Below are 16,075 nucleotides of genomic sequence, written 5' to 3'. Positions count from 1 at the left end.
TTTTCAGATTTTCACCATGTGCTTCTTTTTATTTTTTTCTATCCTTTCATCCATAGTTGAATTCATCTTATCGTTGACACAAAAGATCACGCAAAGGCGCCGGTCACGTGACGAGCGATCGAACAGGACACGTGATATCCAAGTCAGTCAGGAAATCAGCAAAAAGTGGCGTTCAATGACCCCCCGAAAAAAAGGAGATTTAAAAGAGTACAACCACATGTGGGGATTTATGCTTTTCAATAAATAGAAAAAAAATGTTAAAGCACTATAATGTTGAGGAAGGCGTCGTTATATTGATGAGGAAAGACAACAATTATTTTCAGAACACACACACAAAAACATAATGTTAAGTTCAACGACGTACACTATGAAACCGGAAAAAACGACCGTTTAGATCGCCTGAATGCGACGTGATACAAAGAAAAAACAACATTAACAATGTGCTATATTCGCGTGTTTGTGTGTGTTGCAACAAGCAAAAATGACAGTATTTATGAACATAATTAACGTTTTTGACCTTTAACCTTAAGCAAGTGAATGTACTTCAGTAAATTAAAAAAACAACTTTTAGACACTTTAAAGAGCAAGTGACCATTTTAAAATATGAAACACTCGAAATTATTAAAAAAAATTAAATGGTTGATCATTATTGTAGTTGTTATCATGAATACAAAATACAAAAATGATTTAAAACAAAAATCCGTACCGGTTATGGCCCCAAGTCACATCTCAAAGTTAGTATTTTTTTTATTTTAATTCATTGATGGCGATAAACGTCCAATTCATTGACTCTACAGTTTTTATTTTAATAAAAAGCAACATAATTTATGCAGAAAATGGTTATTAAATAGAAACTATATTCACAAAACCCCAATTACAAATGGAGGCTTACTTCCAGTTTTCCTTCACTGCAGTCAAACGACGCAAATCGACTAAAAAGGTGCTGACAAAACTCACTTCCGGTTGCCCCTAACTTAAAAAATTATAATTTCATCTTTTTTTTATCTTTTTTATACCTTCTAGCTCATCTCTGAAACGTCACAATCTCGGTTAGTGAATAAGTGCACCAAATTCAAATGTAAACAAAACTACTTCCATTTTTTTTTCGAACTGGGGGAGGAGCTTAAAATCGAAAAACCGTATTACTCAGACTATGAGTGGTATTTTTTCTTCTCAAATGTGACTTATATCACCACAAAATATATAATTTCACATTTGACAACTATGGAGAACTGTTAATCCACAATCAGCCACCAGAGGGCGCGCTTGTCCTGTAATTAAAAAGCCAAGAAACGTCATCGCTATCCATATTTATATTTAACCAAGCTACTATATAATCTTTATAAACCCAATTGTTCTTTAATACACTCGATTTATCGTGTATTTAATTTAACAACAGCTGCAAACAAGTGTGTTAACGTTGTCTATTTTGTACGGAATTAGCAGGCTCAACTTGTGCTTTGTGGTTTTTGACGTTTAAGATACAAAAAGTAGCTAAATTACGTAAATATTGACCGTCTTAAATCATCACTGGGGTCACGGAAAGGAAAATACGTGGCTTGAAGTTAAAAGGAACATTTTAAAGGCTAGCTGGACGACAACAAGTACCGAAGCCGGAAGCTAATGAGTACAATGGGAAGCCACTATACAGTAAGCTAAGCTAAGCTAAGCTAACGGGACCTTAGTATGAGCCAAACACGTAAATAAAAAGGCTGTGAGGATGCTAGCAAAGCTCACAAAGTAGCGAGTGTTAATTTGAAATCGAACGGGGTGCGTACCGGAAGCAGTTTGATTCCGGTAATGTTTTTAATCTCAATAGCCAACATTGTTTGTATCCCAATTTAACAGAAAGGGGGGATAATGTGCAAAATGGCTATGAAACTAACTGTTAGCAACAAAATGTGAATCCTTACCACAAAAAATGGTGTCCATTTTCTATCGAGGTTATGAGGAGCCACGAAACTTTAACATGCTAGTTCAAAAAAAAGCAACAAAACCAGCGCAAGTGCTTACTGGCGAATAGCTAGTTAGCATTTTCTCATTTGCGAGGGGAGTGACAAAGAGCCACTAGAGGTCACCGTCGCAAAGTGAGCACACGGAAGCTAATGGCGTCAGGTGCGAAATGTTTGTAAAATACAAAATGAAGCTGACGGTAGGTTCTAAGACAGGGGTGTCAAACTCCGGTTCGCGGGCCGCGTTCATGCCAACGGGGTCCCACATGGGCCACTTTTTTTGGTGGGTGACAACCCTAACTTCTGGTCAATTTTGGGTAACTTCCGGTTAATTTTGGATATCTTCCGGTCAATTTGGGGTAACCTCCGGTCAATTTTGGGTAACCTCCGGTCAAATTTGAGTAACCTCCTGTCAATTTCGGGTAACTTCCTGTCAATTTCGGGTCACTTCCTGTCAATTTCGGGTCACTTCCTGTCAATTTCGGGTCACTTCCTGTCAATTTCGGGTCACTTCCTGTCAATTTCGGGTCACTTCCTGTCAATTTCGGGTCACTTCCTGTCAATTTCGGGTCACTTCCTGTCAATTTCGGGTCACTTCCTGTCAATTTCGGGTCACTTCCTGTCAATTTCGGGTCACTTCCTGTCAATTTCGGGTCACTTCCTGTCAATTTCGGGTCACTTCCTGTCAATTTCGGGTCACTTCCTGTCAATTTCGGGTCACTTCCTGTCAATTTTGGGTCACTTCATATAGATTTTGAGGGATTTTCCGGATGCTTGTTCATTTGTTGTCTCCTGCTGATTTTTGAGCATTTCCCGGTGACTTCCTGTTGGGTTTGGGCCATTTTCCAGTGACTTCCTGTTGGTTTTGGGCCATTTTAAGGAGCAAAGTACTCGCACTTGGTCGCACAACTCACTCAAACTTCTGGTTTTGCGGCGCCCTCGTCAAAAAAATAAAAGCATTTAATTGTAATGAGCAAGCAGAACTGACCCCCCCCTGGCGGCGGGCCAGACGTTTGACACCCCCGTTCTTAGCAAAGACGTTAACCAATGAGAGCCAAAAGATAGTTAATCGAGAAGGAAGGCAATGGCTTTGCAAAGCGCCTGGTAAACGGACCTCTAGTGGCCATAGTTAGAATTGCGTATAGTTTGGACAAAACGAACGAGAGATGGCGTGGGTCCTGTTTTTTTCGCCGAACGGTAGCGCGTGCGTGTTTTGTGTGCGTGGCGGAAGAGAGAGAAGCCGGCCGTACGTCTCTCACTGTTCGTCCTCCCCGAACACGTCGTTTTGTTTGCGCTTCATGTTCTCAAAGTCAAAGTCGCTGCCGGTCATTCGCTTGTAGATGTCCTTGATGTCGTTGCAGGTGGTCTCAAAGTGGGTGGTGGCGTCGTACGAGCTGGAGGCGAAGATCTAGCAACACATTGGCGGAAATCATCAACGTGTTGTCGTCAAAATAAAATAAAACGAGGTACCTCTACTTACAAATAAATGCCTCTACATACAAAATTTCAACAACTTACGAAACACTTTGCCATGCAAATGACCATTCCAATATACAAAAGTTATGAAATCCCCCAAAACATACATTTCCTGTATCCGTTATTTTATTTTGAAATGACCCCCACGTCCTGTTTGACCCATTGGAGCCTCAAAACAACTCTCGTGAACGCCATTTGTCGGCACACAGGTCATTATTCAAAATGATTGGTGCGAATGAACGGAATGGGCGGAGCCTGTTATCCAGGAAGGTAAGAAAATTTGACAGATATAGCAACTACTAGCATGGCTACGCTATTGGAGCAAAAGAAAGCCATTAAAGGCAATGTTGTCCATTCAGGAGTCGGCTAGCCATATGGCTAATGTTAGCATCGTCCTTCTTGATAGCGCGAACGGTCGATTTATTGACTCCAATGACTCCAAAATGGTGAGCTCCTCTTTTTCATCACTAGGAGTCGCAGTACCGAAGCTAGACACTGCCCCCCAGTGGCGGGTGAAATACTATTTTTTTTATATTACATATTCCTACACGATGAACGTTTTGTATATTTTCGGCGGATCCAAACCGTGATTTAGTGAATCCGCAAAATGGCGAGCTATTAGCGTACATTGTCTATCGCCATTAGCCTCAAAGTAGCAATGCTAACGCCCTACTTTCACTTTTAAAAATTATAATGACTAATAATCTCACCTGGCTCTCCGTGCCGTCGTCGGTGGACTCGTAGAGATCGCTGATAGCCACAAACCTGTAATAAACAAATTGATTAGTTTAACCCTTTCAGGGACGGCGGCCATCTTTAATTAATTATTAAGACATTAATGAACATATACATGTAAGATTCCAAAGTCATAACTAATTCAACTCATTGACGAATAGGCAAACATTTCTTACCGACACAGGAAACAAAGAAACAATACTCCCACAACAAGACATGCCAGAACACAGGGTTTATATACACAGACAGAGGTTGATGACAAATGACAAACACACAAGGGAAGGGTAGCCAAGAGGGACACACTTAAGGAAAAAACGCACACAAATCACGCAAACAGCACACAAGGCAAAATTAAATTCAATCTGTCCAATTTTAGGTTCATTAGAAATAATCTAACACCTGAGTCAGCAATATTTTGACACAATGAGTCATACCTCTACTTATGAATGTCTCTAGGTATGAACGTTTCAGGTTACATTTTTTTTAATATGGAAATGAGTGACTGGAGATACGAAAAAAATCCAAGTGACGAAATCCCCCAAAAAGTGAATGCATTTCCTTATCCGTTATTTTATTTTGAATTCCCCTCATTAAGCGATTAAAAACTACAAATACAACGTACCACATACTTTCACACACACACACACATATAGGGCACACGATAAAGTCTAAAATGTACTACAAAGTGGACGGCTTTCGGCTCTGGTAGAACCGACTCTTGTCGCCATCTGGCGGACATACATGGGTATTACATCTATAACGGCTGCAGAGGGAGCTATTTCAGCGGCATTTCAGCACATTTTCATATGCTTTATTCATTTTAAGACATTAATAAATAATTTCTTTATAATTTTCTCTCATTTTTGTGTGTTTCCTCACATCTTTCATACAAAATTGGGACAATTTAAAGGGTTTAGTTGGTAGTTTTTTGAGGAACTTGGAACCAATTACAGAATTTACATATAAAGTACACCTACTTACGAAATTTTCAAGTTACGGAAAAAGTCTTGGAACCAATTAATTTTGTAAGTAGATCAATTTTATAGGGTTGAGTTGGTAGTTTTTTGAGGACGTTGGAACGAATTACAGAATTTACATATAAAGTACACCTCTACTTACAAAATTTTCAAGTGACGAAAAAAGTCTTGGAACCGATTAATTTCGTAAGTAGAGGTACGACTGTATTTAAAAAACATGGCAATTAGCCCTCAGCGACAATCTTACATATTTACATATATATGTTACATACCTGGCAACCTCTGCCGATAACTGCCCTTATAAATGATTATGATTCCCCTTACAAACCCCCCCAAAAACCTTACAAACACCGTACGAGTCGTACGGTGTTTGTAAGGTTTTTGGGGGGTTTGTAAGGGGAATCATAATCATTTATAAGGGCAGTTATCGGCAGAGGTTGACAGGTATGATGTTCATTAACATGAATATAAATATGTTCATTAATATGTGCTGTCCCTTATTAAATAAATCAAACTCAAATGGGCAAGGAAAACACACCCATGCAACAACCACAATAACGTGACAGCGGGGGGCGCGGGATCTGGCCCACCACCCGCCACTTTGTCACCCGCGTTTTTAGGGGAAAAAAAGATGGACGACTTACTTTTGGTCGATGGGCTCCAGCAGTTCAAAGGCGGGTTGTATCTCGGCCTCGGGCTCGGCGGTTTCCACCGTGGTGCTGACGATGGCGATGTACTTCCCCTGGGCCGCCACGTTGTGGGCGTAAGAGATCATGCACACGTAGATGTCTGCGGAAAAACGGCGACCCATCTTAATTGCCACGCGGGATGCGGTTCGCCGTGAGGTGCGGGGGTGTTTGAGCTCACCTGAGTTGCGGTTGACCTGATTCTGGGGGATGATGATCTGACAGGAGTTGGCGTCGTTGGTGTTCTTGATGGGGTGGCTGAGGACGCAAATGACGCGGATCACCTGGCCCGCTTTGCGCACCCGCTCGGGGATGTAGCTGGGGTCGCAGATCAGCTGCTTGCAGCGGGCCACCTGGTGGATAAAACCGGTAATGTAAAAAAAACGTCGGGATTTGAGGAATCTCTCGTTGCTAGCGATCGACTGATGTTTTCTCGCATATTAGCCGCATCCGCGTATAAGCCGTACTGCCTTAAAATTGTTGAATTTGACAATTTCTCTCGTATAAGCCGCCCCCTGATTCCCAATTTTCACCTCCATATTCATGGTTTTAATAGGGAGGACAAATGTGTTACTTTGAAGGGAAAATCTTAAGAAAAATCATATCTGAGATTTTGCATGAATCGAAAGGATCGTCTGCTGGATTGCACACTCAAAAAAGTTGTTGCCTGCACATAGACAAATTCAAAAAAGAAGTCAGGTGAGCAGTACAACCAGGAAGTGAGTGCGTAGTGGTCTGGTTTTTCATCGCTAGGTAAGATGGCGGCGCCCTGAGCGACCAATGGCAGGTACAAGTACGTTTTTTTTTCACGTTTTATACAAGATAAGGTTTATTTTTTTATTGGATTTCATTCATAGACGTCAAAACAATTTTTGTTTAGGATTTTATCCGTTTATCTTTTCTCTATTTCGAATTAAATGACCGTATCGGCCGTATTGTCTTGCGTCATGGCATCATGGCGTCATAGCATCATGGCGTCATGGCATCATGGCGTCATGGCATCTTGGCGTGATGGCGTCATGGCGTGACGTCTTTGTCACCTTGCATTTTCCTGCATGTCAAGTCTAATTTGTGCGCATATAAGCCGTACACTCGATTCAGTCGTCCTTTTTTTGAGCGACAAATACAGCGTATATGCGAGAAAATACGGTAATTCAAACAAAATGGTGCTGTCAACAATTATAGAAACGTTAGCGTACCTCGCCTTCAGACTTGACGCCGACCACGTGGCCATCTTCGATGACAATTTCATCCACAGGTTTGTTCAGCATGTAGGTTCCCCCGTAGATGGCGCTCAACCTTAAGAGAGTCGAAAAAATAAGTTTCGTTAGTGTCAAAGTCAAAAAATTATGCCAAAAATAAATTGTGGGCTTTTTACATTTTCCTTGATGTGCGATATTATTGTCATAAAAAATAAAAACAATTTAGTCATTAATGAAGTGACAATATATCCTAATAAACCACAATTCAATGGAATAAAACACAGGTACTATATTAAAAATAATAATAATAAATAAAAACATAGATTTGATTCAAAATGAATGTCATCAAAGTGCGCTCGTTAGCTATTTTGAAAAAAAATTACATGATAGTTAATAGCGAGCTAAACTGGTTAGCACAACTGTATACACTTTCGCCATTAGCCTCAATGCTAACTAGCATTGATTTTTGGAGAGGGCTTTAGTTAATAGCAATCTAAAGTGGTTAGCACAACAGTATACATTGTTTTTCGCCATTAGCCTCAATGCTAATTAACATTAATTTTGGGAGAGGACAGCTTTAGTTAATAGCGAGCTAAACTGCTTAGCACAACTGTTTACATTGTCTTTTGCCATTAGCCTCAATGCTAACCAACATTGATTTTTGGAGAGGACGGCTTTAGTTAATTGCGAGCTAAAGTGGTTAGCACAACTGACAACTATTTACATTGTCTTTCGCCATTAGCCTCAATGATAACTAACATTGATTTTTAGAGAGGGCTTTAGTTAATATCGAGCAAAAGCGGTTAGCACAACTGTATACACTTTCGCCATTAGCCTCAATGCTAACTAAAATTGATTTTTAGAGAGGGCTTTAGTTAATAGCGAGCAAAAGTGGTTAGCACAACTGACACATCTTTACATTGTCTTTCGCCATTAGCCTCAATGCTAACTAAAATTGATTTTTAGAGAGGGCTTTAGTTAATAGTGAGCAAAAGTGGTTAGCACTACTGACACATTTTTACATTGTCTTTCGCCATTAGCCTCAATGCTAACTAAAATTGTTTTTTGGAGAGGACAGCTATAGTTAATAGCATGCTAAACTGGTTAACACAACTGTATACATTGTCTTTCTCCATTAGCCTCAATGCTAATTAACATTCATTTTGGAGAGGACAACTTTAGTAAATGGCGAGCTAAACTGGTTAGCACAACTGTATAAATTGTCTTTCGCCCTTAGCCTGAATGCTAACTAACAATGTACAATGTTTGCTTTAGATATGTTTTCTTATTTTGGATGGGGAGACCGACCCAAACATAAGAACTTCTTTCTCACCTTGCAAATCCCTGCGGCAGTTCTCCGAGGCCGTACAAGGGGTAGAGGTACGGGCTCCTCCCGTAGCGCGCCAACGACTCGCTGTAAAGTTTAATTCGGTTGATGGTGTCCAAGCATGGAAAGTCCAGGTATCTGAGGACAAAAATGGAAAATCGGCTTCGGTTAAACTCCGACTAAAGCGCTAAATTAGCCTAGCATGCATGTTTTGGAATGTGGGAGGAAACCGGAGTACCCGTAGAAAATCCACGCAAGCCAGGGAATGCATGCTAACCCACGCAAAAAGTTCTGGAACTGGTATCAAACCCTTGCTCTCTCCACTGCGAGGCCGACGGGCTAACCACTCGTCCACCGCGCCACCACAATGAAGTAGCGTATTTTCTCGCATATAAGCCGTATTTGTAACTAAGAAAGATTGAATATATATATATATATATATATATATATATATATATATATATATATATATATATATATATATATATATATTTATATATATATATTACTTCGGTGCTCGGTGTTGAGTCATAGTAGCAAGCGGAGGAAAGGGGAGTGGCTTCCGCTTGTGAGTTTCAGCATGGATTTCCACATTTTTATAAAAAATATTTTCCCCATAAAAAAAATTCCATGAAAATTGAAGCCGCGATATTCGAGGGATTACTGTAATAATAATTCAAACCCAAAGCGCACTTACTCGTCCGTCCTGTAGAGGGCAAGGGCGTGTCCGGTGAAGTCGATGACGTCCTGGCCCAGGTCGAACTTCTTATAAACGTCCCTCATGGTGGTGGTCTTGGGGTCCACCCCCTCGAAGGTCTTGGGGTCGTTCTCGTCAAAGTTGGCCACGAAGACCAGGAACTTTCGGAAGCGGCGCTTCTCGAACATTCCCATCAAATCTAGAGGACGAGCGAGAGTTGTGAGACGCCAGTCGACAGCAGGGGGCGCCGTACCGGGGTCTTACTGGAAGCCAGGGCCTCGGTCTCGGTGGAGGGCACCTTGTAGATCTTTCCTCCCTTGTACACAAAGCTTCCCTCCACCACTTTGAAGTCCAGGTAGCGGGTGACTTCCGTGTAGAGCAGCATCTTGACCAGCTGACCTGCTCAGAACCAAAGTCTCGTTTCATTCGGTTCTTTGACGGCCATTTTTGAGATGCAAGCGTTTTCGGGTCAGGACGTCGACTCGCATCTCAAATTTTGGTAAAAATGAATGAAAATGCATTTTGGGACTCCAAATGTATTTCCTTATCCGTTATTTTATTTTGAAATACACTTATTAAGCAATTAAAAACTACAAATGAAACATGGTGCATCTTTTCTCACACATACATATAGGGCACACGTAAAAGTCTAAAATGTACTACAAAGTGGACAGCTTTCGGCCCTGGTAGAACCGGCTCTTGACGCCATCTGGCGGACAAACATGGGCATTACATCTATAACTGCCACGCTGGGAGATATTTCAGTGGCGCAGGGCACATTTTTACATGCTTTAATTATTTTAAGACATTAATAAATCATTTCCTTATAATTTTCTCTCATTTTTGTATGTTTCCTCACATTTTTCATACAAAATTGGGACTTTTTAACCAATTTTAAAGGGTTTAGTTGGTAGTTGTGTGAGGACCGTGGAACCAATTAGAGAATTTACATATAAAGTACACCTACTTACGAAATTTTCAAGTTACGAAAATAGTCTTGGAACCAATTAATTTCGTAAGTACAGGTACGACTGTCCTCCTAAATAAAACTAACTATATGAAAAAATATAGTTTTTACAAATAATATATATTTGATACAAATAATATGAAATTAGTTCAAACTGGCAATGGCATTTTTGGTTTCCACCAATAAGAGCCCATCAAAAGGATTAATTTTCATCAAAATGATATCAACAAAATTAGCAAATATATTTACTATCAATCCGATTTTTCATCACAATTTTTTTTTAAAGCTATTTTAGTGTCAAATTTAAAATATTTGAGACGAAATGCCGACGTCTGCATTTGCACGTCGATCGTGGCATGCTTTTATTTTGAAATGTTCACCGGAAATTTGCATGCTAGGCCGCTAACCACACGGTTTACACTTTGTATCAGTTGTACTTCTCTAAATTTTAAAAAATAGCACTTGTATTTTCATACCACAAGCGGCATCAGTTGTACTTTTTTGCTTTTATTTTGAAAAGTTCACCGGAAATTCGCATGCTAAACCGCTAACCACACAGATTACACTTTGTATCAGTTGTACTTCTTTAAATTTTAAAAAATAGCACTTGTATTTTCATACCACATGCGGCATCAGCTGTACTTTTTTTGCTTTTATTTTGAAACGTTCACCGGAAATTTGCATGCTAAGCCGCTAACCACACGGTTTACACTTTGTATCAGTTGTACTTCTTTAAATTTTAAAAAAATAGCACTTGTATTTTCATACCACATATGGCATCAGTTGTACTTTTTTGCTTTTATTTTGAAACGTTCACCGGAAATTTGCATGCTAAGCCGCTAACCACACCGTTTACACTTTGTATTAGTTGTACTTCTTTAAATTTAAAAAATAGTACTTGTATTTTCATACCACGTGCGGCATCAATTGTACTTTTTTTGCTTTTATTTTGAAAAGTTCGCCGGAAATTCGCATGCTAAACCGCTAACCACACGGTTTGCACTTTGTACAAAAATAGCACTTATTTTCATATCACATGCGGCATCAGTTGTACTTGTTTTGCTTTTATTTTGAAACGTTCACCAGAAATGCGTGCAATTAGCCACTAATCAGACGCTTTACACTTTGTATCAGTTGTACTTTAAATTTTTTTGGCATCATTTGGAAATATAAAACCAGCGAGTGTTTGTTTAGAGAAAATTGCGTTTTGGAGAATGAAGCTAATGGCTAACAGCAGGCTAAACTGGTTCGTTTCCAACTATACATTGTATTTAGCCTTAATGCTAACGCTGCACAACATTTAATATGTATTTTTTTTCTTCCTTATTTTAAAACTGAATTTTTTACACGCCTAAGAACTTAAATCTCAGCACAAGCGGCGCTAAATTTCCCGTCTTTGTCACATTTGGCGGCGGTCTTACCGTTAGCCATTAAAAACTTGGGGATGAGGTCCACATTCCAGTCGCGTCCTCGGCCCATGGATTCGGGCGGACTATTGGGGAGACTGAAGCGCTTGTAAAGCTGAAAGCGAGCGCCAGACTGACGTCAAACGCATCGGGCAAAGCCATTGGCCAGTGGTCGCCGTTACCTCCTCCAGGGGGGTGATGGATGAACTCTCGCCGCCGTAGTACGGGTTTCTGTCCATGTGCAGGACCTTCTTGCCGTTCACCGACATGATGCCGGACAGGATGCATTCCTGTGCAAAAATCAAACACAAATGTCAGGTAAACAAACAATTCTGAACGCAAGCAAAATGCTATTTTATTTTTCAAAAAGTATTTAGAAAAAAATCGATATACCGTATTTTCACCACTATAAGGCGCACCGCATTATAAGGCGCACCCTCAATGAACGACACATTTTAATTGTATTCCATATATAAGGCGCAGTGGATTATAAGGCGCCCTGTCTATTTTGGAGAAAATGTAAGACTTTTAAGTGTGGCTTATAGTCGTGAAAATACGGTAATTTAGAAAAAATGAATTGAATGCTTTTACAGTAATCCCTCGTTTATCACGACTTCATTTATCGCAAATTCACTTCTTTACGATTTTTTTCCCGCTATTAATTATTTTTTAAAGTATATATATATTTTTTTAAATTAATAAAAATGTGAAAATCCACGCTAAAACTCATAAGCGAAAGCCACTCATGTTTGGTCTACATCAGGGGTGTCAGACTCGGGTTGGTTCGCGGGCCGCGTTAACGTCAACTTGATTTCACGTGGGCCGGACCATTTTAGATATATATTTTTTATTTTTATAAATTGATTAAAAGAACTGGATTAAAAGCCCTGAATATTCAGTTTTTTATAGATCTAAAACAATGTTTATTTTAGCTTTTTTTTAAATATATTTTTAGATTTTACAAAATGATTTTTTGAACGAAAAACACAGAAAAAAATGATCAAAAAATGTCAATTAATGATTTAAAAGGTGGAAAATCAGGAAATTTAATATACATCTCTACTCTTCCTTTTAATTTAATCCTAAAACAGAAAGTCGACACATGATTGACTTTCCCGGGCCGCACAAAATGATGCATCGGGCCAGATTTGGCCCCTGGGCCACCACTTTAACACATGTGGTCTACATTAACCGCGATATGCGAGGGATTACCGTATTGTCATTATACAAGTGAGATTTAAAGTTTCACCACCAAGTGCACAAATACCAACAACAAACAGGCAAAGAAATAATAACAATAAATAATCAATAAATGAGTCATAAATAAGTACAGTATTTTTCGCATATAAGCCGCCCACGCATATAAGCCACACCCTTAAAACTGCCTTAAAATGGCTGAATTTTATAATTTCTCGCGTATAAGCCGCCCCCTAGCTCACAATTTTCACCTTCCTATTCATGGTTTTAATAGGGGGTACAAATGTGTTACTTTGAAGGGAAAATCTTAAGAAAAATCATATTTCTGAGATTTTATATGAATCGAAAGGACCGTCTGCTGGATTGCACACTCAAAAAAGTTGTTGCCTGCACATAGACAAATTCAAAAAGTAAGTCACCTTGCAGTTTGGAGTCTAATTTGTGCGCATATAAGCCGTACCCTTGATTCAGTCATCATTTTTTTAGTGACAAAACAGCGTTTAATGCGAGAAAATGCGGTAAATGTGTATAAAGTGGCGCTTCATCAAGGCTTTTTTTGAAGAATTTTAGGAATAAAAGCATGGTTTGTAAGCATTTCCAACTAGCGTAGCATTCCCTACAATAGCGGGTGTTGTTGTGTAGTGGGGGTCGGCTAGCTAGCTTACGCCGGACGGAATCCAAAGTGCGTCACTCCAGCTACGCCCAGAAAAGGGGTAAAATTGTACTTTCATTTGCAGTAATTATGTGTATAAATCATAGGGGGAAAATGGCTCCGCCCACTTTACAGGACAAGTTTAGTCCGTAACATCGTTAAAAAAAATCAACAAAAGTGCTGATTGTTGCTTCCCAAAGTAAAAGTTATAAATTCAGAACTACAAATAAGTATTAGTATAATAATAATAATTTATTATGAATTTATAGATTGAAGCAGAAAAGCGCTAATAAAGCATGTAGTAGCTAATTGAGCTAAATTAGCCGCATCCAACCATGCATGTTAGAATTTAAATCTTGTAAAAATATGTACAATTGCATAACAAAACATTAAAAAAATTGTACTACAATTTTTACAACGTTGTGAGAGAATTGTAAATGGGTGGAAATGTTTTTAATATTTGTATTAATAGCTTCAAGGGAACAAAAAAAATGAAGATGGATGTAAAAAAAAAAACGGGAAAAAATGATGGATGTCAAAAAAGCGGAAAAAATGAAGATGGACGTTCAAAAAAGCAAAAAAAAGATAAATTATTGAAAATGAAAAATGTCCAATCCATTTAAAACTGGGAGGGGCGAATGAAAAACGTTTATTGGCCCCTCCCATTCAAAATGGCTTGGATGACAACCAGTAATTAAAATGAAATAAAGTGAAAAAAAATCATAATTCCTGCACAAATTCGTCCGCTTAACTTGACTAAAACAGACCTTTGTTTTTTTAATGTATTCATTTTTTTTTCTTCTAACGGATGCTTATGTCTCAAACAATGCAGGCCTGTTCAAACTCAACTACGCATGCGCACCGATTTGGCCAAAAATGCAATCATCCCCGATGTGTTTGTCACGATGACGTCATCGCACGGTGACGGTGTATTTCGCCGAGCCATTTTCCAACCATTTCGGAGCCGAAATGGCGACCCGAACCAGATAAAACAAGGCAAATGTGCCCCAACCACGTCGCGCGGCGTGACGTCAGCATGAGTCAGCCGGTTTTGTGTAGCGGTAGCCGCGGCGGGGTGACGCCTAAAAGATGCTGCAGACTGCGGCCATCAAACGCCCCTCCCCAACCCTCCTCCAGAACCTCCTCGGCCCATGACACGCAAGCTCCCCCACCGAAAAACCACCTAACAACGTTTTCTACCTCGATATTACCGCATCACCGAGCAACCCAGATGTTCTCGCCACCCAAAGAAAGCAGAATTAAACCAAAAAAAAGCGTCTTACCGTGAGCCCCGTGCCCAAAACGATCACATCATATTCCTCATCCATGTTGTGTCTCCGCCTCGCCTTCTTCTTCTTCTTCCTCTTTCCTTTTTCACCCTTTTTTTCTTGAGAAAACCCAGAAAAGAGTCCCGCGAGGAAAAAGGAAAGCCGTCAAACGTTTCGGGAAGCTGCTTGACACTTTTAAATGTGTCCGTAAATCATGAGAAAGCGAGGAAAAGAGCGAAGAATTTCAATCAAGCTGGATGTCACCGGAGAGGACGAGCAAAGATGGCCCGGATCCTGAAGCAGTCGGGAATAGTCCCTGCCTGCATGCGCGTCGTAAAATAGTGCGCCCCCTGTCCGCTTTGCATGTTGCATCCACACAATGGAGTCCTAATCAAAAATAGCACCCCGACGTCCCGCTTTCTAATTCGAAAATCTACTTACCCCTTAGAACGCGAGAACTTCCTTTAAGCAAAAAAATTATCTTTTTTGGGCTTTTTTTCGCAGTTGAAAGCGCAGGGTTACGCGGAGGGGTGACTGGTATCCCTCCGCCATCCCAAACACTCGGGCACGGAAAATGGCGAGAAATGTCTGTTAACACGCACTTGCCTTATGTTTTTAAATGTTTATAAGAATCGTGAGCGAACCCGTCGTGTTTTGGTGTTACATTTTGGGGGTTATAACAAAGAAATAACGGTGGTTGTAAACGTAGCACCATGGACAGTCGCCAGGTGAACCTGTCTCACATATAAACACATAAAAATGTCTTCATGTGCCAAAACTTCACCCCATTTCCAGTGTTTTTCACAATTTCATGCTTTTATCCAAAAGTTTATTTTTGTATAATTTGAGTATGTGTTGCGGTAGATGGAAAAAGAGATCATTTCATGTTCAAAAACGGCTTCCAGTTAAAATGGATTGGACGTTTATTGCCGTCAATGGCAGCCAAATATATATGATGTTACAAAAACGTATTGATAAAACCACCAAAGTTTAATTTTTTATTTGTTTTATTTTTTAAGTGGTCTCTGCATAGTGTTGGTAAAATATCGATATCGGCTGAAGCTAAAAATCGTATAATTTCAACTATTAAACGTCAAAAAACACATTTTATCCTTAATAATCACTGTCGAAGTACAATTTTGACAATATTTTTAGAGTCGAAGTGCATTCTGGGAATAATGATTAAATTAGAATTGATGTGAAAAGTAGAAGCTAACTTGCTTGTCAACAAAGAAATGATTTAAAACATACCAAAAATAGGTAAACAGTAAGAAATGTAACAGGGCACTAAGGAATTTAAATGTTTTGTAAATTTTACAATTCTTGTGTTGAATTTGACTGCCTACAAATGCGAAATTAGCAAAAAATCAGTTAAAAATGCAACTTTAGTAGTCACTTGACCGAATTTCAAGCTGTAGAAATACAGGTTTAGCTGTTAAAACTCGTCAAAACGGTTAAAAAAATAAAACTACATTAAAAAAAACAAGAAAAAACTAATTATATCAATCCAATTGAGGGAAACTAACCAATCTG

The 16,075-nt window shown here is 39.4% G+C and overlaps 1 protein-coding gene across 1 annotated transcript; it reads right to left on the bottom strand.

Annotated features, from left to right (window-relative positions):
- Positions 1–14,855, bottom strand: gdi1 (GDP dissociation inhibitor 1). Its single transcript, XM_077616110.1, has 11 exons — positions 14,558–14,855; positions 11,608–11,715; positions 11,441–11,540; positions 9,317–9,451; positions 9,053–9,251; positions 8,362–8,493; positions 7,026–7,125; positions 6,008–6,179; positions 5,785–5,929; positions 4,139–4,193; positions 1–3,360 (listed from the first exon to the last, which is right to left on the bottom strand). The coding sequence occupies exons 1-11, from the start codon at positions 14,600–14,602 to the stop codon at positions 3,208–3,210; spliced, it is 1,344 nt and encodes a 447-aa protein (XP_077472236.1). The 5' UTR covers positions 14,603–14,855; the 3' UTR covers positions 1–3,207.
- Positions 14,856–16,075: the final 1,220 nt, after the last annotated feature.

Source organism: Stigmatopora argus, chromosome 1 (assembly GCF_051989625.1).
Source record: "Stigmatopora argus isolate UIUO_Sarg chromosome 1, RoL_Sarg_1.0, whole genome shotgun sequence".
NCBI classification, from domain to species: Eukaryota; Metazoa; Chordata; class Actinopteri; order Syngnathiformes; family Syngnathidae; genus Stigmatopora; species Stigmatopora argus.
Note: the sequence above shows the minus strand (reverse complement) of the source record. Positions and strands in the feature narration are given on the sequence as shown.